General features: G+C 38.1%; 1 protein-coding gene across 1 annotated transcript in view; it reads left to right on the top strand.

Moving 5' to 3' along the window:
- Positions 1-22,438, top strand: part of SPTSSB (serine palmitoyltransferase small subunit B) — a 34,097-nt gene extending 11,659 nt beyond the window's left edge. The window contains exon 3 of the mRNA XM_045197594.3: positions 20,909-22,438. Within this exon, the coding sequence (XP_045053529.1) occupies positions 20,941-21,171 (231 nt within the window). The 5' untranslated portion in view covers positions 20,909-20,940 and the 3' untranslated portion in view covers positions 21,172-22,438. The remainder of the gene's footprint in view (positions 1-20,908) is intronic.
- The last annotated feature ends 2,177 nt before the right edge of the window (positions 22,439-24,615 follow it).

The following is a 24,615-nucleotide window of genomic DNA, read 5'->3' as shown; positions in this document are numbered from 1 at the left end:
GTTCATAGATGTCCCCCACCCCACCCCCCAAGTTTTGGCCTCCAGGTTCAGAACCTCTGGCCAATTCCAGTGCAAGTGCCAATGTCAGGATTGCATAGCACCAGCTACTGTCTTATTTATGGGTCTGTTAGTTAAAGGCTGCTTCTGTTTCGGAATCCTTCATCTTTTATTAAAATGGAGCAGCATCTTATTCTGGAAGACCTTTGATGCAAGAGAGGAGTGATGTGTTAATAAGTTATTAGTTAACCAGATGGGACAAATTAAGAGAGAAATATAATAAATGAAAACTTTTCTTTAAAAATGTTAACAATGAAAGTGAGAATGGTCAGTGTTCATATTAGGATGTTCATTTTCTTTCTGTTTCTTTTATTTTTAAGAAAGAAAAAAAAGAAATAGAATTTTTTTTAAAAAACTAGATTACCACTAGCTGCCTTCCCCTTTTTATTAAATCTACAGCAAGTGGAAAAAAGAGTAGTGGGCGTGAACAAAAAGAAATAGATTTATTTTCTGAATGATTGTTTCTTAATCTTTCCCTTTTGCTATAATTTTTTAAAGAGATTTATGGTTCTGAAATGGTTGACAATAATTTCTTCATTTCAAAATAGTTTGGGCAGCTCCAATATTACTTTAAAGTTATTGATAACAAGGCTTGATTTTACTAATTCAGAAAATACTTCTTGGATACTTAGCATTCAGAAAGCATTGCTATAGGAGGCAGTGTGGTGTGATGGATCAACTTGGAGTGAGAGAATCCAGGTCTGAATCCCAGTATTATTTCCTCCTTGACTTTGACAATAGCAAGGTACAAGAACTTAATGAGCCCCATCTTTGTAATGAGAAAAAATACATATTTTTATCTCCTTTATGACAGCCACACCAGAACCAAGTATTCAGAAGAACAATCTCTCTGAAAGTGACTTCTAATGTAATAACTAATAAAGTTCAGTTGTTCTGCCTTAAAAAAATCTCATTGTCTTTTTTTCTTGGCCTTAGCAATTGTGTATTAGCATAGTGTGTAGTAATCATAACAGTTAACATTCATTTAGCCCTTCTTTTGCATTACTCTAAATATACTTTTTAATCTTCCCAGAAGTTGTGTGAAATACTATTATCATTCCTATTTTCCAAATGAGGAAATTTAGTCCAAGCAGTTGAGTAACTTAGCTGGGGCAAACCCAGACCAAGCCCAGAGCCAGAGCTTAACTACTCTCCAAGTTGCCTCTTGCCAGGGTTCTCACCCAGCTCCCCATGTGCTCACCATGGGAGGGACTGAGTAAAGGGATTCAAACGTATGGTGACAGGTGGAAACTAAACTTTTTCCAGCGAGCATGCAATACAGTATACCAATATCAAATTATAATGCTGTATACCTGAAATTTATATGTTGCCATTAACCAATGTCACCTCAATAAATATAATTAATTTTTTAAAATTAGGAATCATTGAAGCTAAGCAGCTAGCCAGTGCCTGCCACAGTGGTTCTTAATAAATACTATATCTGTTCTCTGAACAGGAAGAGATCTAAAATTTGTTTCCTAGGGCTGCTGTAACAAAGTACCACAACTTTGGTGGCTTAAAAGGAGAAATTTACCCACTCACAGCCCTGGAGGCTAGAAGGCTAGAATAAAGATCCCACGGGGCTGCATTCCCTCTGAAGGCTCTAGGGGAAAATTTTCCCTTGCCTGTCCCAGCTTCTCTTGGCTCCAGCTGGTCCTTGGCTTACAGCTATATAATGCCAACCTCTGCCTCTGTCTTTGCACGACCTTTTCCTCCACGTCTGTCTTCTGAGGACACTTGCCATTGGATGTAGGACTGACCTGGTTAATCCAAGGATGATCTCTTGCTGAAGTCTGTAACTTAATTACATCTATGAAGACCTTTTCCCAAGTAAGATGCCATTCACTGGTCCCAGGATGTGGACATACCTTCTAGGGGCCGCCATTCAACCTACTACAATGCCTTAATCCAGATATTTTTATGTCTTGGGGCATTCCCTCTGTTATTCTTCACAAACAAGCCCACATTCACTTAAAGAAGGGAAAGAACATTCCATCTCTCCTAGGAGGCCTCTAGTTCTATTGGTTACAAAATCTGTTGGTTGAAAATATTTTTCTTACTATGCTCAATTGTCATGAGCCTTCTGCACATTTACATAAGAATCAATGTTTTTAGGGAACAAACAATTGTTGCCCATTTAAAAGAACAAGCCTGAAGTCCAGCACTTCTCCACTTCTCCCTGCAAGCACGCATGCAGCCAGCCACCTACTTGGGAGAAGGCAAAAGAGAATGAAGCCAGCAGCAAATAATATGTTCACACGGTTCTTCCCAGGAAAATGAGAAAGCTACTTGGCTAAATTGTCAGTAAACTTTTTTCTTTTAGTACAGTTCATCATTTAAGTAACTCACTTCTAAATACAAGATTACAAAATCTAATTACAGTACATAATTTAATTGCCTAAAAGCAAGTTTTGACATAGCCCTATAAACTCCTGCCTTGTGCTTATTTCCTCCCTTCTCTCCCCCCGCCCCCCCCACCACTCAGAAACCACTTGACTGGGAATGTTAATCAGCCAAGGAGGGAAATGTCTCTTGATCTGGGGGTTGGTAGAAAGAACACTTCATCACTGCTGACCCTTAGAGTAAGCCTAGCTCTCCACTCAGTTTCCTCAAAGCAGTAATAAGTAAGATACAGAAGCAGGTCAGTGAGGGCAGTGGAAAAGCAACAGCCCATGTTACTATTGTCACAAAAATCACACATATGAAAGATCAATGTTGCTAGCCACCAAAATGTGAAAAATACTGAACTGATTACCAGAAGCTTTCAGACAATGGCATAAGAAATAAAGAATAAGCCAGAAGAATGAGAAGGAGGAAAAAGAGGAGAAGGAAGATGAAGGACAGAAAAATAGACAAACAAACAAAAAGTTTGAGCAAATGCATTCAGTGTTACCAAAATAATTACAAAGAAAACAGAAAAGTAATATAAGAAAATACTATTGGAAGAGTCTTTGTTGGCCAGCTGCCTATGCAGCCAGGTCTCCTTTGACAGAACTCTGGAACCAGGGCCCAGCAGGTACGCTGTTGACAAGCCAGTACTGCAGTAACTCCCCTTCCTCACCCTCAAACTCCTCCTTGGAAAAAAGTCTTCCATTTCTAAAGACACTTCAAATATAATGACAATAGGTAGAGATGAGGTAAAGGCTTCATATTTCATGGTCTGGCTTCTAGCTCCTAAGAAAACCAAGTCCTTAGAAACAAACAGTAATCAAGTAAGTTCGTTTACCAAATCGTGGGTTTGATGGGCAAGAGCTGGAGATGAAAAGAAAAAGGCAGAACTTGTTACAATATGCGTAGAACACAGTTTTCAGAAAAGTGGTTTGTAAAGACAGAAAAGTAATTTCAACCAAACGATTTAGCCACTTTTTCACTCTTACTCCCTTTTAAGTGCAGTGGGTGTTGGAGTCTTATGAGCTCCTTATTTCACATCCTCATCAAAAACAGATAAGCCTATCATAGAATTTATAATTTCCACAAATACTATAGAAATTTAAGCTACTAGAATTTCACCGATGCCAAGAATAAACCTAAACATGTCAACCCTCCTCTCAGAAGAATGTTTATAGTTTGGCAGTTCCCAACTTTCCCAAGAAGAAAGAACCCCAATTGGGAATTCACGATTATTATTTGGACATCTTTGGGGTTATTTACTCAGCTTTGGACGATACATATATGAAATTTTGCTAGACTGGTAATGCCCCATTACGAACTAAGAATCTCAATGACTTTTTAAAATATTACTCAGACTATTTCTAAGTACATTTTTCAATTTCAGTCCTTCATAATTTTTATAATTATTTATTGACATTTAACTTTTTAATTCTGGTAAAATACATATAAAATAAAAGGTTATTATTCTCAACCATTTTCAAATGTAGTTCAGTAGTACTGGGCATATTTACATTGTTGGGCAACCAGAGTGTTTGCATCTTGCAAAACTGAAACTCCCTACCCATCAAACAACTCCCAACGTCCTATGCCCTCCAGCCTCTGGCGACCGGCATGCTACTTTGTTCCCATGAGTTTGCCTAGTCTAGATATCTCATGTAAGTGAAATCATACAGCATTTATCTTTGTTGTGACTTATTTCACTTAGCATAATGTCCTCAAGGTTTTCCACATTGTGACACATTATCATTTCCTTACTTTTTAAGGATGAATAATATTCCATTGTCTGTATATACTCCATTTTGTTTATCCATCCATCTGCTGATGGACTTTCAGATTGCTTCCACTTTTTGGCTACTGTGAATAATGATGCTTTAACATCATGTACAATTAATGACTTTGTAAAAATAGTTTTTAATGACTTTAAGGCCACTGTTAGTGTTGGAGCTGTTTTCTTTTTACTTCTAAAATCTTGGTAACCCTCAGAGAAAATATCTTCAGGAAGAAAAAGCTACCCAGAAGCTATACTCTTTCCTCTTTCCTTATTGGATAACAAGGTTTCTTTTCTTTTTTATTTTCAATAAAATAGTAATAAAGAGTTTATTCTGAGAAATGTCATTATAGTTTAAAAACTTAGTCCAGCAGCCCCACTCTGCCCCCCAGTATTGGCAGAAACAAACAGGGGTCACCGGCCTGTTTCCATCTAAGTGAATGAAAGATCGGTAGGAACTAGACAAGATATATCACACCCCCATTACACATTTCTCTTCCTATTTATAACATCTACGCAACAATAATGTACTCACTGCTCTTTTCATTGTCAAAATATGTATCTTCTTTCTGATAGCCACACATTGAGATTAATCTAATCTGAATTTAGTAGTTCTTAAATTATAATGAAATTTCTGTTAAAGTCAAATTTCAAATTTTTTTCCAAGCCAGATGTCCTTCATCCATAAAGCCCTCTGGAGTCTGTCAGGAAATGCAAAGCAATAACTACAGCTTTGAATATACAATTACTCAACACGTGCCGTGTTGCCCACTGGCCTCAGCTGGTAGCTGGACTGGAAATACACATTTCCCATCGTTCCGCTTTTCTCAGTGTTAACAGAAAGGACAGGCAGTAAGGGATCAGATGGCCATGAAAACACTCTGCTCTTTATGTAACTCAAACTGACACGGTACCAACAAATTGGATAAATTGTTGGTGAGGCTTTTTCTTTTTAGTACATTATTTCAGTGACTTACTTCTATGTACAAGATTATAAAACTTAGAGTAACTTAGCTGCCTAAAAGCAATAACATGCTTTGACTTACAATGATTTGGTTTTTCCTCTCTGAGGAGCCTGTAGAATTGTCCAAATATTTCATGAATGCATAAAGAAAGTTCCTTAATTGCTCTATGGCGGTTTGATTTTTCTTCTCTGGCTTTGTTTCATTATAAACTTTTTAAGTTGGCTTTCTTAGCTCCCTCTAAAGATTTGGATTCTGAAACCATCACTTCTGGTCTGACTTCTAATTTCACCCTGTATCTGCACGAGGGATTGCTTACTAAAGGATGGCTGGAGAGCATTCTAAGATGAAAAGAAAATTCCTAGGAAAATGTTAAACAAGGATGGAACTTTTTAGGGGCCCAGAAAATATTGTAGTCACTCACAGAAAACTTAGAGCAAGATATCTGGAAACTGTGAAGCCAGTAAACTTGTATTGTGCCTGGTTCTTACATAGATACAGGAGGTTGCCATTAATCATATGGACTGATTCGCACTAAAGAAGCAGCTTGTGATTAGTTCCCCAAGACAAGAACCATCACATAAGACTGTGCAGTACACAGCCCACAAGTGGTATCTGGTGACCCTGGCCAAGATGCATTTGAAAATTTGTTCAGAGATTGTAGGGCCTTTCAAGTAGTGTTTGTGGTAATGGCTGTATATATGCACTGGTTTTTGTTTTGTTTTTTTTTACTGTACTAGGCAATTCAATTAGCAAACATAGAAAAGGGCTAAGGTTTTTTTCCTTATAAAACATACAAAGCACTCCATTACTGAAGTAACCACTATAGAATAGTCCACAAAGACTTTTTTACTTTATCATTTAGTAAAGTCTTGCAAATAGTTTAAAGTTGTACCAATTCATGAGAAACAACAATAAACACTACTATTACTATTACTTCCGGAGAGCCCAAAACCTGTCCCTATACTTCTTACCACATCTCTGAGACAGACTTGGAGGCAATTATCAACTATCTTCATTTTACACAGGAAAGCTGCGACACAAAGGTTTTGGAACTTGCCCGAGGACGCAAAGTAAAATGAATGAATGAATGAACAGAAATAAAGAGAAAAGATAAAGTGAAGAGAAAAGTAAGGGGGCGGGGGGAGAAAGGAAGGAAAATGAAAGAATAATAAAAGAAAAAGCTTCGATAGAATTCAGGTCATTCCCATCCTGGAATTTTTTCCCATTGGAACCACTTTTCTATTCACCAGCCTTAAATTATTACTCACACAGAGTAAGCACTGGTAAAAGCCATTTTAATAGAATTTAAAACCACTATCCAAGTGTTTTATTTTCTTAATTCCCCACAGAGTCCACGAACTTTTCACAGAGTGAGAAAGTAGAAAAGCATTTGTTATATTAAAAAATGATTTAGTACCAGTTCCCTTTCATCCTACAAAAAGAAACATTTTAACTGGATGTGCAGAAAACAATCTAGAATGAATTGTGCAAAAGCAGAGAAAAGCAATTCATAAACACTTCTATGTGCCTCACACTGTACTATGGGAATATAAAATAAGTGCAAGTATGGTCCCTGTCCTCAACCACCTGAAAATTCAGCCCGCCCGCCGGCCAGCTCACCAGCCAGCGCACACGCCAGGCACTGGGGATAGAGAGATGACTGTGGCAGGTTCCCAATACTCAAAGGCCTCATAACTTAGAGGAGAAACAGATTGTGCATGGCTAACTGTAACACAATAGAAGTTCTGAAACAATGCTACAATGGTAACACATTAAAGAAAGCAACATATTTTCCTTAGGAAGGGTGGTCTCTTGAGCATGTTCCCCAAAAGGAAAATATAGGAGCTAGGTCTTAAAAATATTTTAAGGATTTTATCTGGAAGAGAAAAGAGAACAAAGACATTTCTAGAAAAGAAAAAAGAATGAAAACATGGAAGCTTAAGAGTGAAGGATATTTAGCAGGAGAGTTCAGAAATGATGCTGGAGAGATAGAGAAATCAGACTGTAAAGGGCCTTAAATGAATGTTTTATTTCATAGGAAATGGAAAGCCATTGAAGGGTTTCAAGCAGAGAAGTGTCTGTAACTTTAGAAAGTTAATTCCAGCAGCAGCATGAAAGATTGTAACGTAAAAAGGAGATAAGTTGGCAGGCTATTTCATTAGTCCAAGCAAGAGACAGAGTCCACGGCACTGCCCGACAACATTTTCTGCAAGATGGAAATATTCTACAACCACGCTGTCACATACGGCAGCCATAGCTACATGTGAGTAGAGGAGCCATATTGGGCAGTGCAGACACGTCATAGCGTGGCATTTCAGTTAAAGGCCTTAGAGTAAGGTTTTCCTAACTACAGATTGCAATTGGTAGAAAAAATTGATGTGGTAGCTCACAATTGAGGTATTTTTAATGAACAAAGAGAATAACATAGAATACGGTAGAAACAAATCAAACAGAACAGAGTAGAAAAGAAACTATCAGCATGCACCTCAGAGTATTATTTTGAGATGTTCATTTTAGTTATGTGTGAGTGTGTGTGTGTGTGTGTGTACCTTGCTTCACTATGTAAAATGTACTTTTGCTCTCTACTGTGTTTAAACATGTTTGAAAGCCAGTCCTTTATGGCAGGATATTATTAAACTCTGTTAAGAGTTTTTAAGAAAAGTTTTCCAGAAGGTCAGCACAGCATAAGCAAAGTTCACTAGAATTTGAAATGGGGATAACTCTGGACCTTTAAATTTTTCCTAATTTTTTGACTTCAAACAAATTTAATAGAGTTTATTGTTTAAAACAGTTTTAGATTTACAGAAAAGAAATTGAGAAAATAGTACAGAGAGCTCCCATATACCCTGTATCCTGCTCTTATATTAATATGACACGTGTTACAATTAATGAACCAATCTTGATACACCATCATTAAGTAAAGCCAGTGCTTTACTCAGATTTCCTTAGTTTTTACCTACTATTCATTTTCTGTTCCAGGATTCCATTCAGGATAACACATTACATTTAGTTATGCTTCCTTACGCTCATTTGGGCTGTGACAGTTTTTCACACTTTGCTTGTTTTTGATGACCCTGAGAATTTTAAGGAGCACTGCTTAGGATTTTTGTAGGATGCTCCTCTATTCGAATTTGCCTGATTTTTTCCCCTCATGATTAGACTGAGGTCATAGGCTATTGGGAGGAAGACCACCAAGGTAAAGTACCAATCACGGCATGATATCATGGACACATACTATCGATGTGATTTATCGGTGTTGATGTGGGCCTTGACCAGCTGGCTGAGCTATGATTATCAGTCTTCTCCACTGTAAATTTACTTTTTTAATCCCCCTTTCTATACTGTATGTACTCTTTGGAAGGAAATCCCTCTGCTTCTTTTAAAACTAAATAATATAATTTAAGGAAGGTTTGAACTTAAGTAAGTCATATTGAGTTCTTTCTAAACAATGCTAACTTCTGAATACACAGTCCCTTTTTAGATACAGCACCTCTTTCTGCAACAGTAGGACACTTTTTCTACTTCTCAGATTTTCAGGTTCCAAATATGAAGCACAAAAAAAGCTGAGTGATTGATGTAGAATTTCAAAATAAGTTCAGAAGTTAACCTAAAATCAATTGCAGGTCTCTCTGACTTTTCAGCCCTAGATTCTGAAATTTTAGAAATAAATTCTTGGTGTTTTTATTTTCCCCAGGAGGGAACATTCCTTTTTAGCTTGAGTTCAGAAAGGGAAGCCCCTTACTAAGAAAATCCAATTATTTGGAGTACTTTTTCAGGTGGAAGAGGGCTATAGGATCAACTCTTCTGAAATATTCCCCAGTTAAGTTCGACCCTACCAAAACACCTGCTACTCATCTTATGTTTCAGTTGCCTAACTTTCCACCAATCCTGTTCCCATGGACAGAAAACAACAACCAAGAACCTGCTGAGCACGCTCAGACTCTACTCTCATTACTTTCCTGCATGTTCCCTTTACGGTACTCTCATTTCGTGACTCACACATGGGTTCATGTGTACACATGGTTCTTTTATTGCTCTATTTATTTTAACTTTCTTCTCCATTCAGGCCAGAACAAAGCCCTCCCCCTTGAGTAATGTAGATCATAAGTCCCATGTCTTCTCCCTCTCATTCTGGGAAAGGAGGTGAAATTTTATATCCCTCCCTACTGTACACAAATCTAGTGAGAGAAAAAAAACCATCACCCATTGATAAATGAGCGGTGGCATTCAGAAATTTTTAAAAATAGCCTGTTACTCTCCGATCAATTGGCAGATAACTTCTTCATGGACTTCCAAGTTCTTCCTATGTTCTGCTGTCCCAGTGTCCTTATCCATTCACAGGTTCCCTTTAGGATTCAGTCTATCCCTCTGGCTCCCCAAACTCATAATCCTTCTCCTTCTTCTGCTTAATCTGGAAAAACTCTTACCATGCTAAGGTGAACATTACTAACAAGTTTTGCTGGTTCCCAGGAATATTTGCAGTAAATTAGCCTTCACAACTTCATTTAGCTAGAGGAGAATCTGAACTATGGAGTTGCAGAAAAGAGTCTTGAGTAAGGGAGGAGAAGAGTCTGGAGAAACTGCGAGAAGGTGGGACTGATGTCTTCCAGATATTCTACACACCTGATCCCATTGTCCTTGCTCGACTCTGAGTCTTAAAAGACCACAGAAAACCTCCATTGGAATTTCTACTTCTTCCATCCAGTGTCAGTTCACAAAAACAGGATGTATTCCACCTGGTCCAGTTGCTTCAGTTTGGTTTGAAAAACCAATTTAATTAATGTCAACCAATTTAATGTTAGCCCATAGGCTCAGTCATTTTTTAAATTTTTTTATTTAATCATTATTATATTTTTTCCATTACCATTTAGTCCTCTTATAGCTCCCTCCCTCCAGCAACCACCACACTGTTGTCCATGTCCATGAGTCCTTTTTCCTTTTTGCTCAATCCCTCCACCCCCTAACCTCCCCACCCACACTAGCTGTCATCTGTTCTCCATCTATGAATCTGTCTCTGTTTTGCATGTTAATTCAGTTTGTTCATTAGTTTCCACATATGAGTGAAATCATGTGGTATTTGTCTTTAACTGGCTTATTTCATCTAGCATAATGTTCTCCGGGTCCATCCATACTGTTGCAAAGAGTAAAATTTTCTTCTTTTTTACAGCTGAGTAGTATTCCATTGTGTAGATGTCCCATAGTTGTTTTATCCACTTATCCACTGATGGGCACTTGGGCTGCTTCCATATCCTGGTGATTGTAAACAACACTGCCATGAACGTAGGGGTGCTGAGGTTCTTTCGAAATAGTGTTTTGGGTTCCTTCAGATACAATCCCAGAAGTGGGGACTCTGGGTCAAAAGGCAGATCCATTTTTAATTTTTTGACGTATCTCCATACTACTTTCTATAGTGACTACACCAGTCTGCATTCCCACCAGTAGAGCAAAAGGGTCCCCTTTCTCTACATCCTCGCCAGCACTTGTTGTTTTTTAATTTATTGATTATAGACATTCTGACAGGTGTGAGATGGTATCTCATTGTGGTTTTTATTTGCATTTCTCTGATGATTACTGACAATGGCCATTTTTTCATATGTCTGTTGCCATCTGGATGTCCTCTTTGGCGAAGTGTCTTTTCAGGTCCTTTGACCATTTTTTAATTGGGTTGTTTGTTTGGTTGGTTTTTTGGTATTGAGTTTTATAAGTACTTTATAAATTTTGGATATTAACCCCTTATCAGATGTGTCACCAAATATGTTCTCCCATTATATGGGTTGTCTTTTTAATCTGTTGATGATTTCTTTACTATGCAAAAACCTTTTAGTCTGTTGAAGTCCCATTTGGTTATTATTTTTCTTTTGTTTCCCTTGCCTCAGGAGATATACCCGATAAAAAATTTCTACAAGCAATGTCCAAGATTTTGCCACCTGTTTTCTTCTATGATTTTTATGGTTTATGGTCTAACATTTAAGTCTTTGATCCATTCTGAATTTACTCTTGTGTGTGGTATAAGAGGGTGGTCTAGTTTCATTTTTCTGCATGTATCTGTCCAATTTTCCCAAAACCATTTATTGAATGAACTATTGTTAGCCCACTGCATGTGCTTGCTTCCTCTGTCAAAACTCATTGACTCTAAAGGTGTGGGTTTATTCTGGGCTCTCTACTCTGTTCCATTGATATATATGTCTGTTTTTATGCCAGTACCAGGCTGTTTTGATTACTATGGCCTTGTAGTATAGTTTGTTATTAGGTAGAGTGATTCCTCCAACTTTCTTCTTCTTTCTCAGGATCACTGTTGCTATGCAGGGCTATTTGTAGTTTCATATAAATTTTTGAAATATTTGTTCTAGTTCTATGAAACACATCATTGGAATCTTAATAGAAATTGCATTGAAACTATAAATTTCTTTGGGTAGTGTGGACATTTTAATGATGGTAATTTTTCCTATCTATGAACACGGTACGCACTTCCACTTATCTTCAATTTCTTTCTTCAGTGTCTTATAATTTTCCAAGTACATGTCTTTTACATCCTTGGTTAGGTTTATTCCTAGGTATTTTATTCTTTTTGTAGCAATTGTGAATGGCATTGTTTTCTTAATTTCCATTTCTGTTACTTCGTTATTGGCATATAAAAATACAACTGATTTTTTGATATTATTTTTGTATCTTGCTACTTTGTTGAATTCATTTATCAGATCTAGTAGTTTCTTGGTGCAACCTTTGGGGTTCTCTGTGTTCAGTATCATGTCATCTGCATATAAAGACAGCTTTACTTCTTCCTTTAGAATTTGGACGCCTTTTATTTCTTCTTCTTGTCTGATTGCTGTGGCTAGGACTTCCAGTACTATATTGAATAAGAGAGGTGAAAGTGGACATCACAGTCTTCTTCCCAATCTTAACGGGAATGCTTGTAGTTTTTGTTTGTTGAATTTGATGCTGGCAGGGGGTTTGTCACATATGGCCTTTATTATGTTTGATAGATATGTATGTAGTGCCATTTTATTGTTAAGACTGTTTTCTTCTGGGTTTTTTTTTCCCCTTTCTCTTTTCCTTCCTTTTCTTAAAGTAAGCCCTTTAACATTTGTTGCAGTACTGGTCTGCTGTTAACAAGCTCCTTTAGCTCTTTCTTGTCTGGGAAGCTCCTTATTTCTCCTTCGATTTTAAATGATAGCCTTGCTGGGGAAATTATCCTTGGGAGTAGGTCCTTGCTTTTCATCACCTTGAATATTTCACACCACTCCCTTCTGGCCTGAAATGTTTCTGATGAGTAATCAGATGACAGTCTAATTGGAGCTCCCTTGTAGGTAACTACCTGCTTTTCTTTTTTGGCTGTTAGGATTCTCTCCTTATCTTTAAGCCTCATCATTTTAATTATGATGTGTCTCAGTGTAGGCCTCTATGGGTTCAACTTGTTTGGTACTCTCTAAGCTTCCTGAAGTTGTGTGACTTTTCCCTTCACCAGATTAGGGAAGTTTTCAGTCATTGTTTCTTCAAATAGGTTCTCAATCCCTTGCTCACTCTCTTCTTCTTCTGGTATTCCCATGATGTGGATGTTGTTACACCTCACGTTTTCATGACGTTTTTAAGCTCCCCTCATTTTTTAAATTTCTTTTTGGTTTTTGTTGCTCTGCCTGATTGTTTGTTTTTTTTTTTTTACCTTGTCTTCCAAAACAGTGATTTTATCCTCTGCTTAATCTAACCTACTCTTTATTCCTTCCAGTGAATTATTTATTTCAGATATTGCATTCTTTACTTCTGACTGATTTTTTTATGGTTTCTATGTCTTTTCTCATGCTGTTGAGTATCCTTATAATTTACTCTCTGATAAATAGCGTATCTCCATTAATCTAGTTCTCCTGGAAAATTATTTTCCCATTTGGCTGCTTCTTTGTATTTTCTGCCTTAGATGTTAAACTAATCAACCGTTCAAACTGATCAGTTTATTAATCTAAGCAATCTGTAATCATCATGGCTTATGCACCACAGGGTGGGGCAGAGTAGTTCCTGTGGGTGGGGCTAATGCTTCCCCTTAGGCTGATGCCATTCAGAGAGGAGTGCTCTGCCTGAGAGAGATAGATCCTACAGTATGGGGAATGACTCAGCACATGGATCCTGGGGACTGTTCCCTCTACTCTCTTCCCAGAGTCCCTAACCCCAGACTCTCTTCAAGCATCTCTAGTCCACTCTGCCCTCCCTTTGCTGGCACCAAGGGCAAGTAACTGCAAACGAAATTTTGTGCTTTGGCCCTTTAAGAGGGTCTCTGTGTCTCCAACCATCTCTCACCAGCAGACAGAACCCCTTCTGCTCTTCACAGCTGGATGTTATCTGGGTTTCTTTCTAGCTCTGGTGCTATAGGCTGGGGATCCCAGTTTGGGGTTTAGATCCCACTCTTCTCAGGGTAACACCCTGGCTGCTGAAATATCCCTCCAGCACTTTAGCTGCCACCCGTGGGATCCCAGACAGCCGTCTCACATCTCCTCCATACTGCCTACCATTTTCCTTATAGGAAGTGTTTTCTTCTGTCTATCTGTGGTTATAAGGCTTCTCTCCAGCTAGTGTTTACTTGGTTATTCAAGATGATTTCTCTACAACTTAGTTGTAATTCCATATTGGTCCTGGGAGGAGGTTACTGTAGCTTCCACTTATTCTTTGGCCATCTTGGATCTCCCTCCAATTGTTTTTAAATAAGTGATTTGGTCTAGGGGATCTCTAGTCCATACAGCCACTACCATTCCTGGATTCCACTTTAGCTTCCTAATATAGGTGGGAAATATTGTCTAAAACATACATTGGTGGGATATATTCAGCTGAATTATAGTCCTTGAGGGCAATGGCCATGAGTGTCTCCATCACCAGACTCCAATTCTTGGTGCAATTACCAGTCTGTTAATAATTATTTTTGATAAATAAAGGGAAGAAGAGGAGAGAGGAATGTCTTTCTCCAGTTAGATGCTTTCTTTCTACCTATGTATTTCCTTCATATACAAATTCTTAAATCTATCCTTTGTTTACATTTCTGCTATCTCACAGCAACCCTAAAAAATAGGGATTATTATCTCCACTTTACAAGTGAGGAAATTGAGGCTCAGAACAATTCAGTAACTAGACCAAGGTCACAGAGCCAGTGAGTGATGGAGTCAGGACTTGAACCAATGTCTAGCTTTATTCCCAACCCCATATTCCGCATGATGCAAATGCAACAAAAGCACTTTCTAAACTACAATAATCCTAAGAAAATATATATTTTTTGGTTTTATTACTAGAGGAACTTTGATAAATCAAACTCATTAAGCATCTTAGAATGTGGTACTACACTGGGTCTCCTGAAGAAGGAGACTTGATTGCATTTTTAAAACAGTGGCTCAGAGAAAGCCTTTCCTCAGGCTTCACAGTCATTCCTCTGGGTACCAATGCTGACCTTTGCCCCAACCCCCACTTCCTACAGGAGCTTCAACTGCTCTGCCTCATGTGGTTTCTAACCCTCCCATCCACTTGAGGCTGTCATCACACAACTATAGTCACTGTATCCTGAAGATATACCACAGCCTGCTTAGGCAGCACTACCTTTGAAGGCACAACCTCAAACATCTAAAAGCATTTTTTAAATTGTCAAGTTTAGAGGGAAACTTTAAAAGAAACAAATAAAAAACATTTACATCTTTTCCATATGTGGAGAATCATGTCTTAAAAATCACAATTAAAAACAAGGAGATTCATGGTAAGCTTGAATAAATAAACATTTTCAGTCTTTAGTTTTGCTGGGATATGACATTACGTGTTTAAGGAAGTGGGAAAATTAATTTCACATTTCATTGTGAAAAATTAGGACTAAGATGTCTGCTGTCATCTAGATCTAGTTACCTATGGATAGTTGATTTTGTGGCATCTCATAATGATTTCTCCAAATTCAGCCTCATTCCTAGCTTCTTCCTTAGCATTTTTCCATGTCCTTTCCCCCATTTAGTGCTCATTCTTGGCCCCTCATTAACTGCACATCTATTATGAGGTGAAGCAGAGTTTGCCTTTTGATTATTGTAAGGTAGGTATTTTTAAGAAACAAAAGACTCAGAAGGGACCTTTGACCTTCCCCCTTACCAGCCTGAAGGAACTCAGAAAAATCTTCTTAGAGGAAGGGAACCGTCACCTTGGCATGATATAAATTAAGCGGCAGACAGGAAACCGGCAAAGTCTGTTTATGTTAGACTCCCCTTTGTGTCCCCTTGTGTCTGGTGGCCATGCAATAACTTGTTCACCAAATGTGTGCCCTTTCTCATCTACCTGGGAATTGCCTGCTGTCCCTTTGAAGTCCCAGACCCCTGCCTCCCTCTCCTTAGTCCGGAATAGCATACAAACAGGCAAGGCCTGATTTGTCCTCAGGTCCTACACTCTTGTGGAACCCCCATATGTACCTACATAATAAATTTGGGTATTTTCTCCTGTTAATCTGTCTCATGTCAATTTAACTATTAGACTAGACAGAAAAACTTAGAAAATTAAAGCAAAAATTATTTTCCCTCCTCTATATTTTCATGGTCCAGTTTGCTGCTGCCTAGAAGAGTATCATCTGTCTGCAATGAGAATGATTCCTTCTGAAGCCATTACTACTCAGAAGAAACCACACCGCATTTCAAAATCCATTTGTTTAATGAATTAATAAATTCTCCTACCCGCATTACTCATCTTAAATTGTCCAAAATTGGGATTTTTTTTAAACCAACCTTTCATGTAGTCCCATAGGGATTATATAGACTTAAAAAGCAGTAAAAATATATTACTTGAGCCTGTGATTTTCAACTGGTGTGTGCAAGAACTTTTAAAACATGCAATACCTAACTATTTAGTCAGGAGCACTGGCCTCTTTTTCCTTAGATTGTCAAATTAAAAAATGGCAACAGCTAACACAGTAATAGCCATCCAGTGTGAATGAATCAAAATTATACCTATTTTTTGTCAGATCAGCAAAAAAGTATATAATTATCGGTGTGCTGCAGAATTTTAATAATTAGTTTATGTGTGCCATGAGATGAACAAGGTTGAAAATCACTAGTTTAAGCAAACATAGAACCTAAATATAATGCATATTCTAACAATAGCATGTAGCAGATGGTTTACCAATAACCAAACTGGCTTCTTCGCACCTTTTCATAATAAGAAACAATGAATAAACAATCCTTACAATTGCCTGTCATCAAAAAGGGGAAAAAGGAATCAAAGAAAGGGGGAAATCAATGCTTTTTATTGACTGACTCTTAGATTTCATGAGTCTAAAGTGAGATGTGACTATCTAAAGCACTTTTCACATGACAGAACTGGCTACTGAAGTTAGAAAATGATACAGGGGACTATAGAAACTGGCAAGAAAAAATGTTTTTAATCTTAATTCTTTAAATTGCTAGTAGTATGTGTCTAAGGTCTTACAAGGTATCCGCCTCTGGCATAATGAATGTTTCTATGGCTCAGGCATCTGGGCACAACTTAGCTGAGTGCCCCTGTCTCAGGGTCTCTCTCTCACAAGGCTACAATCAAGGTGTCCATCAGAGGTGTTCAAGCAAGAAATTTAATTTTAGAACAGAAAGCAATGGCCAGGCAATTAATTTGTGCATTTTTCAAAGCTAAAATGTATGGAGAAAAAAGTCATTATTTCTAAATGACTAATCTATCTTTTTATAAAGTTGAAGAGTATTAAGACTATTTTAAACAGATTTTCAGTACACAGTTGATTCTGAGTAACATCCATAAGAGAGCAGAGGCATAGATTTTTCTAGACAATTGTTACTCAAAATCATTTCAACTTGGCTTTAGACTCATGTAGGGAGGCACCATGTCCACAGGCACTTAAAGCTCATCCCCTCAGCATTCCCGTTGAACATCTCTGGAGTTCCCCTCACTCATAGGATAAAAACCGAATCCTTATCCTATCCAATGAGGTTCTACATTGTTTGGCCTCGCTCTAACCATTCCCTCCTCTTCAGTTTTCTCACACTCCCAGCCTCCCTCGCTAGATCTCTGTGCTCCATTACCTGCTCCCCTCAACCACCTATCAAGCTCCTTCCCACCTCTACCCTTTGCATAAGCACAAGTTGATCCCTCTGTCTTGGCCATTCTCCTCACCTGACTACCTATTTACCTGTTTGATTCACAATCCTCCCTTGGATCTTGTCTCAAATACTCTTCCTCAGAGATATGCTCAGACTGGATCAGGTTTCCCACAGCCTCTTATGATTGCTTTTTTCTTTTAGGGCATAATGTAGTTGATAATTATATATTTGTATGATTATTTGATTGCTACCTGTCTCCCCAACTGGGCCGAGCTTCCTGAGTGGAGGCTCTCTCCCTGTCTGAGCCCTCACTCTCCCACGTTCATCCAGCACCACCCGGACCCTGACACCGATGAAGGCACTCTCGTGCTCCTGGTCACTTACCTGGCACCACCCCAAACCCTTCCTAGATAATGAAGAGGAAGCAAGTGTGGGTAGCCAAGAGTGAGATTTTTTTAATTAGGTTCAGTTTGACAACATACAGTTGCCTAGTGGGACAACCTAAAAGCTCAAGCAGTGATAACTTCTAATTTTCTGTGGAAAATCTCAGTTGCTTGTAGAATTTCTCTCACTGGAAAGGTCACTTTTGTCTTTCATTTCCTTCAAGACCTAACGCTATTGGTCATTGCTCTTTCTGTGGAACCAGAGCCAGGAATAAACAAACACACACTGAGTTCCACCTACCAGGACAAGGCATTTCAGTCCAATTACTTAGTTCCCACTCTGGCTTTGAGGAAAGGTGGGAGGCTGACTTTTCTTTTCATAAGAAAGTAAAACAACTTCAGTTGTATTATCTGCTTATTTGAATTATCTTGTCCATTATTACAGATAATTATGACCTGTTAACACAGACTTTCCATTTTAAGATTCTGTGGAAATTATCCTCAGCAGAAAGTGTTACTTGTCAAAGCCAAGCTATCCAAAGTCAACAACAGTGAACCATATCTTACTTAAGACTATGAGTGATCTATAATTACTTTTTCAAAGTTGGTTACTTGGCATTCATTGCTTTACTCATTCATTCAGCAAGTATTTATCAATGTTCGTGTTTGTGCTGGGCGTTAGAATCATGAGAGTATCCCCAAAGTCTAAGAGATCCACAGTCTAAGAGAGCAAAAATATCTTGCCTTACTCAAAGGAGAATCAAAGAAAATAAGTAACAGTTTCACGTCAGAAGATAGAAATGATCTCCAAAAATTTTATCTGTGATTTGAAAAGTAAAAGTTATCAAAATGGACTTAGATGATATGGCAACCATTATTCCTAGGGGTGAGCAAAGCGGCACAAAGGTCACTTTGTGTCCCCAAAGACACCTACCCATAGATACCAATAATGTCTACGACAGTTTCCAAAATCTCCCAAGGATCATTATAAGATATGATAGATGCTCTTCTTTCTAGGAAGATTTACACGTGATTATAAGTCTCCTATCTGAGGACCAAAAAAACCCATTTTTATATAACTTTCAAAATTTCTGTATCCAAAACACAAATGACTACCCAAAGGTACACTTTGGGCTTCCCATTTTTTCGGAGGTCCCCAAGACCACCCACATGCTCAGTGACTCACTAGAAAGACTCACAGGATTTTATATATATACATATATTTTTTTTAACTCACAGCTACAGTTTATTACAGTGAAAGGATATTCAACAGGATCAGCAAGGAAGAAAAACACAGGTGAAGTCTGAACAAATCTATTTACAGGCTTCCTATGCGCCCTCCCTCTCATGAGTGGACACAATGGGCATGCCCCTTTCCCTACCAGCAAAAAGTGATACATGTGCAATGTTTCTGCCCAAGGAGACTCAGCACCAAGCTTTCCACTGGGACAGGTTATGCAGCCACCCTCTGTATGGCAATTAGCAAAATTTCAGACTCCCAGAATAAAGCAGGTGTTCACCATCAATTACAGTGCTTGCACAATCTAGGCATAGTGAATCATTTTTATCAACTAGAGGATGGAGAGAACATTCCAGAACCCAAGATCCCAGATGCCAGCCAAGGGCCAAACTTGCAAGTAGACCCTTCTTAAAGACAGCAGTCTCAGACTTGTTATATTCTCTTTGTTACACAATTCTTTTTTGTTGTTGTTGTTGTTGTTGTTGTTCAGGTACAGTTGTCTGCATTGTCCCCCCACCACTCCACCCTCACCCCAGCCATCCCCACCTCTCTCCCCTGATCCCACCCCCTCTTGGTTTTGTCCATGTGTCCATTATAGTTGTTCCTAAAAACCCTTTCCCCCTTTACCCCCATTATCCCCTCCCACCTCTCCTCTGGTTACTGTCAGTATGTTCTTAATTTCAATGACTCTGGTTATATTTTCCTTGCTCGTTTGTTTCATTGATTAGGTTCCTGTTAAAGGTGAGATCATATGATATTTGTCCCTCACCGCCTGGCTTATTTCACTTAGCATAATGCTCTCCAGTTCCATCCATGCTGTTGCAAAGGGTAGGAGCTCCTTCTTTCTCTCTGCTGCATAGAATTCCATTGTGTAAATATACCATAGTTTTTTGATCCACTCATTTGCCAATGGGCACTGAGGTTGCTTCCAGCACTTGGCTATTGTACATTGTGCTGCTATGAACATAGGGGTACATAGGTTCTTTTGGATTGGTGATTCAGGGTTCTTAGGATATAATCCCAGCAGTGGAATTGCCAGGTCAAAAGGCAGTTCCACTTTTAGTTTTCTGAGGAAATTCCATAGTGTTTTCCACAGTGGCTGCACCAGTCTGTGTTCCCACCAACAGTGCACTAGGGTTCCCTTTTCCCCACACCCTCTCCAGCACTTGTTGTTTGTTGCTTTGTTTATGATGACCATTCTGACCAATGTGAAGCAGAATCTCACTGTGGTTTTAATTTGCATCTCTCTGATGGCTAGTGATACTGAGCATCTTTTCATATGTCTCTGGGCCCTCTGTATGTCCTCCCTAGAGAATTGTCTCTTCAGGTCTTTCGCCCATTTTTTAATTGGGTTTTTTGTCTTCCTGGAGTGGAGTTGTGTGAGTTCTTTATATATTTGGGAGATCAAACCCTGGTCTGAGGTATCATTGGTAAATATATTTTCCCATACAATTGGTTCTCTTCTCATTTTAATACTGTTTTCTTTAGCTGTGTGGAAGCTTTTTATTTTGATGAGATCCCAGTTGTTTATTCTTTCCTCTATGTCCCTTGCTCTAGGGGACATATCAGTGAAAATATTGCTGCGTGAAATATCTGAGATTTTCCTTCCTATGTTCTCCTCTAGGACTTTAATGGTGTCACGACTTATGTTTAAGACTTTTATCTACCTTGAATTTATTTTTGGTACACAATTCTTTAAATCTTCTTTCAGATTATATGTTGTAAGAAATAGAAAATTCATGTTTATCTCTCTCTGTATACATGGCTAAAGAAAATGTGGATAGCCTCAATTTTTTAGATATTATTATCACTAGAATTATTACTAGGAATTATCATTTTAGATAAATGTTACTATTAATATTGTTGCTGTCTAGTATTATTAGTAGCAATATTATTAATTCCTATGATACATTGTACATTTTTGATATAATATTGATATTAACCCATTCAATGATTGTTAACCTTCGAAAGGTTTTAATATGCTGAAATCACGAAAATCAAAGGAGATTCTGTTTTTGGTTCCTTATTTTAGTTTTCTCCTAATCTGTTGTCTTCTTTAACAGGACGGACTTTCTGCAGCTTGAAGGAGCCAACAATGGATTTCAAGCGTGTGAAGGACTATTTCTCCTGGCTTTACTATCAATACCAAATCATTAGCTGCTGTGCCGTCTTGGAGCCCTGGGAGCAATCCATGTTCAATACCATCTTACTAACCATTTTTGCTATGGTGGTGTATACTGCCTATGTTTTTATTCCAATCCACATCCGCCTGGCTTGGGAATTTTTCTCCAAAATGTGTGGTTATCACAGTTCACTTTCTAATTGATCTTTTTTGCATTCTATGAATTGGCATTCATGTGTTTATGTTGCTTACGATTTATTGTTTTAGGTGAACACTATGTCTTTTTTCACTATCTGACCTAAAAAGCTCCCACTTCTCTATGCACTCCTATGTCCCGCCTGCAATCTGAGATAGCTGTCCCTTTCAGTTCTTTCGTACACGTTACATTGTGCATCGGACCATAGATAATCCAATGGCCTTACCTCACTTACCATACTTTCTCAAATCTATGACTTTAGATTTTATTTGAATCAGGAAATTTCATATAAAATTTTTCTGGAAAGTAGGCTTATATGAGACCTACCAGAATCATGTTTAAAATGCTCCCTTGATACCTATTCTATACTAAAGGATATATTTTTTAAAATTTGTTCATAGGCTACTGTCAAAAGTATCATATCCTTGTTTATAATATAAAGATGTGAATAAATTATATGAGCCCCCTAAAGTATTGTTTTTTAATAAACTACTGATACCTAAAATTCTTTTACTTCAAGTGCAAAAGAATAGGCTGGAGGCAATTACCTCCTTTCAGACACGGTTTGTGAATTGTTTCAAATGCCTCTAAATGTCTGGCTTTATAACAACTTAAAATCAACAATGTTGATTTTAGATAATCCAGTAGGTATTATAATACAAAATAATTTTAAGTATAGGAAACAAAATATAATCAAAGTAAATTCAGATGTGGTAACTAGTGGTGTTGTCTTACCTTGCATGATGCTGGGAGGGAAAGAGAAAAGAAATTGCTTTTTTTCTCTACTTTCACTCAGCGAAGGGGTAGCAGATACTGGGCTACAGGAAGAAGAGCTAATAAATAGGCTGGAAGTAATATTCTAACAGCAGGAACTCAACAGCTCCAACTAAATGCTTTGATATAGTGGCTCCTTTGTAGAGCAAAAATGAGATTTATTAAATTTCCTTCAAAGTGTTTATCTTAAAAACATTATAAGTTTTTAATTATGCTGCTGAATCATATGTGAATGCCAAAGATCAAACATTGTAGTTTTTCTTTCTTCTCAATAAATATTAATGTTAATAATACTGGAGGGTAAATATGTAAATAGTTTTGGGACAATATTTGCACCTTCGTTTGTGTTATGAAAAAAAAATCTCCAAAAAGAGCTGGAGAGAAAGATGTTTGGCATGCCAAATTAACTCGCATGTTTGCCAAAACAAAAAACAAAAAAAAATACATGGTTTGAAGATGAATCAGATCTGAACATGTATTTATGGATTTTGCAAAATAAAATTAGGCTTAATTTTATACATAAAATATCCACTTCCAGATTTGCTTTATTCCTCATATTGCACTATCTAGGTGCTTATGTCCATATTTCTCCCCTAAATTATCATTTCTTACTAATCCAATGTGGCAACTAATCTTAAAATGGTAGGGTAAAACTAACACTTACCAAGGGTCTTCTCTGTGCTAAACACATTTTACATATTGAAGTAGGTATTAAGGTCTCCCAGTTCCAGGTAAGGAACCTGGACCTTGGAAAAGGTACATTTCTTGTTCAAGGTCTTTAGATCCTAGTGGCAAAGCAAGGAAGCAAATCCAGGTCAGGACCACCTGGGCCCTGAAATGTTTGCCATAGGAAAGCCCACGGGACGAAAATATGAGCAAATGAAAGTTGCTGGAATAGGAGTCACCAACATGTTAGAAAGTAGAATCCCATCAAATAAAAGGAGTAAAGAAAGGTAAGTATAAGGAGACAGCTGAGGTCAGAGAAACAGCCTTTGCTGCTTACCCATGTACTATGTTCACCATTTCTATGCTGTCCAGGCCCACATGCCTATTCTTAAAGATTGTTTTTGCTTTGAAATATTTAAAAAGGATTCTCAGTGAAAGCATGAATTTGGATGCATTCCCAGTTCACAGTGATTCAACACCCTTATTATTACCTGGACCCCTGCTAAGTATTCTGGGAATTCAATCACAAAGATAATGCACTGACCTTCTTAAAAACCTCCTTCTATAAATAAGAATTAAAATAAATGTGAATAGACATAGCAAGCCTAATAAATGATATTGCAAACCACTGCCCCAAAATGTTACCTTAAAGGTAAGCATTTCCTCTGAGCAATGAAAATAATAAATGCAGGGTATAAAAAATATATAATCAAATATAGTTTGTGGGGACGGGACAGTCTGCAGAAGAGAAAACAGCTCTGCCTGCCCTGCCTGCTCTGTCGATTTTCTAGACTAGGCAGAAATGCTCTTTACCTTGCCCATAGTTAGCCTAATTAGAAACACTGTTCACATGCTTTGCCTTGGCTTCTATTATCTGTATGTTTCAGTGGTTATACAAAACTTCAAAGAGAGAGAGAGAAAGAAAGGAAAGAAAGAAAAGAAAGAAAGGAGGGAGGAAGGGAGGAAGGGAGGAAGGGAGGAAGGGAGGAAGGGAGGAAGGAAGGAAGGAAGGCAGGCCAAGCCTAAGTTTCATGGTTTCAATAGGCTTGCACTAACCTTTGTCAGTCACTAAACCAAGTCAACAATTGCTTTTATCTACTTGTGCAACCAAACACACACACATACACACACACAAAATGCCAAGAAATTAGGCAGTTTTAACAACAAGATAACACTAGACAGTCTTTATTCAGTCATGTGTGCAAAAAAAATCACAAGTCCACATTTTCTACTTCTTTCTTCTTTCGTCACTAACTTCTGTCCTCCTCTCACTAGCAGAGCATGTGCTCCTGGAAGGCAGGAAATTCGACCTTGTCTCTGAATCCCCAGTGTCCACCCCGGTGCCTGGTACGGAGCTTAGCAGATATACATCCTCAGGAACATAACAGAATGGCCAGCCTCAGAATGGATAGTTTCCAGCTATTGACCAAAAGAGTAACATTCATTCATTTGTTAACTTATTCAACAAATGTATTAAAAGTCAACTGTGTATTAGTAGAGAGAGAAATGGAGAGATGAATAGATAAGTGATGAAGACGGCACAGTAGAAGCTAGGCGGTAGGTATTCAGGTATTCATTGTAAAATTCTCTCTACTGTATGTTTGAAATTTTTTATTTAAAAAATGCTGGGGAAAATGGCTACCATATGCCATTCATTGTTGAGCTTACCACTAGGAAACAAAGAGGAACAGGCAGAAACAAAAAACTCCCTGAATTTATGGGTCATACAATCCTGTAGGCAAGATTACCCAAGAAAAAACAAGCAAACAAAATATTCGTGAATTGTGCTAAGATCTTATGAAACAAACAGCAAGAGTGCTGGAGAGAAAGCAACAGGGCTGGGGACGGTGGTGCACTTCCGGGCCAGATTAGAGTAAAATGCAAACTTCTCTCAAGGCAGGACTTTAAGCAGGGTGTCGGTGTGAGAGGGAGGTGATGTCACACTGTAAGGTGATGCCACTGGCTATTATTGTGTGAGAGCAGATGGGGCAGGGACCTGAGCCTCAGCAGGG

Source organism: Desmodus rotundus, chromosome 2 (genome assembly GCF_022682495.2).
Source record: "Desmodus rotundus isolate HL8 chromosome 2, HLdesRot8A.1, whole genome shotgun sequence".
NCBI lineage: Eukaryota > Metazoa > Chordata > Mammalia > Chiroptera > Phyllostomidae > Desmodus > Desmodus rotundus.
Note: the sequence above shows the minus strand (reverse complement) of the source record. Positions and strands in the feature narration are given on the sequence as shown.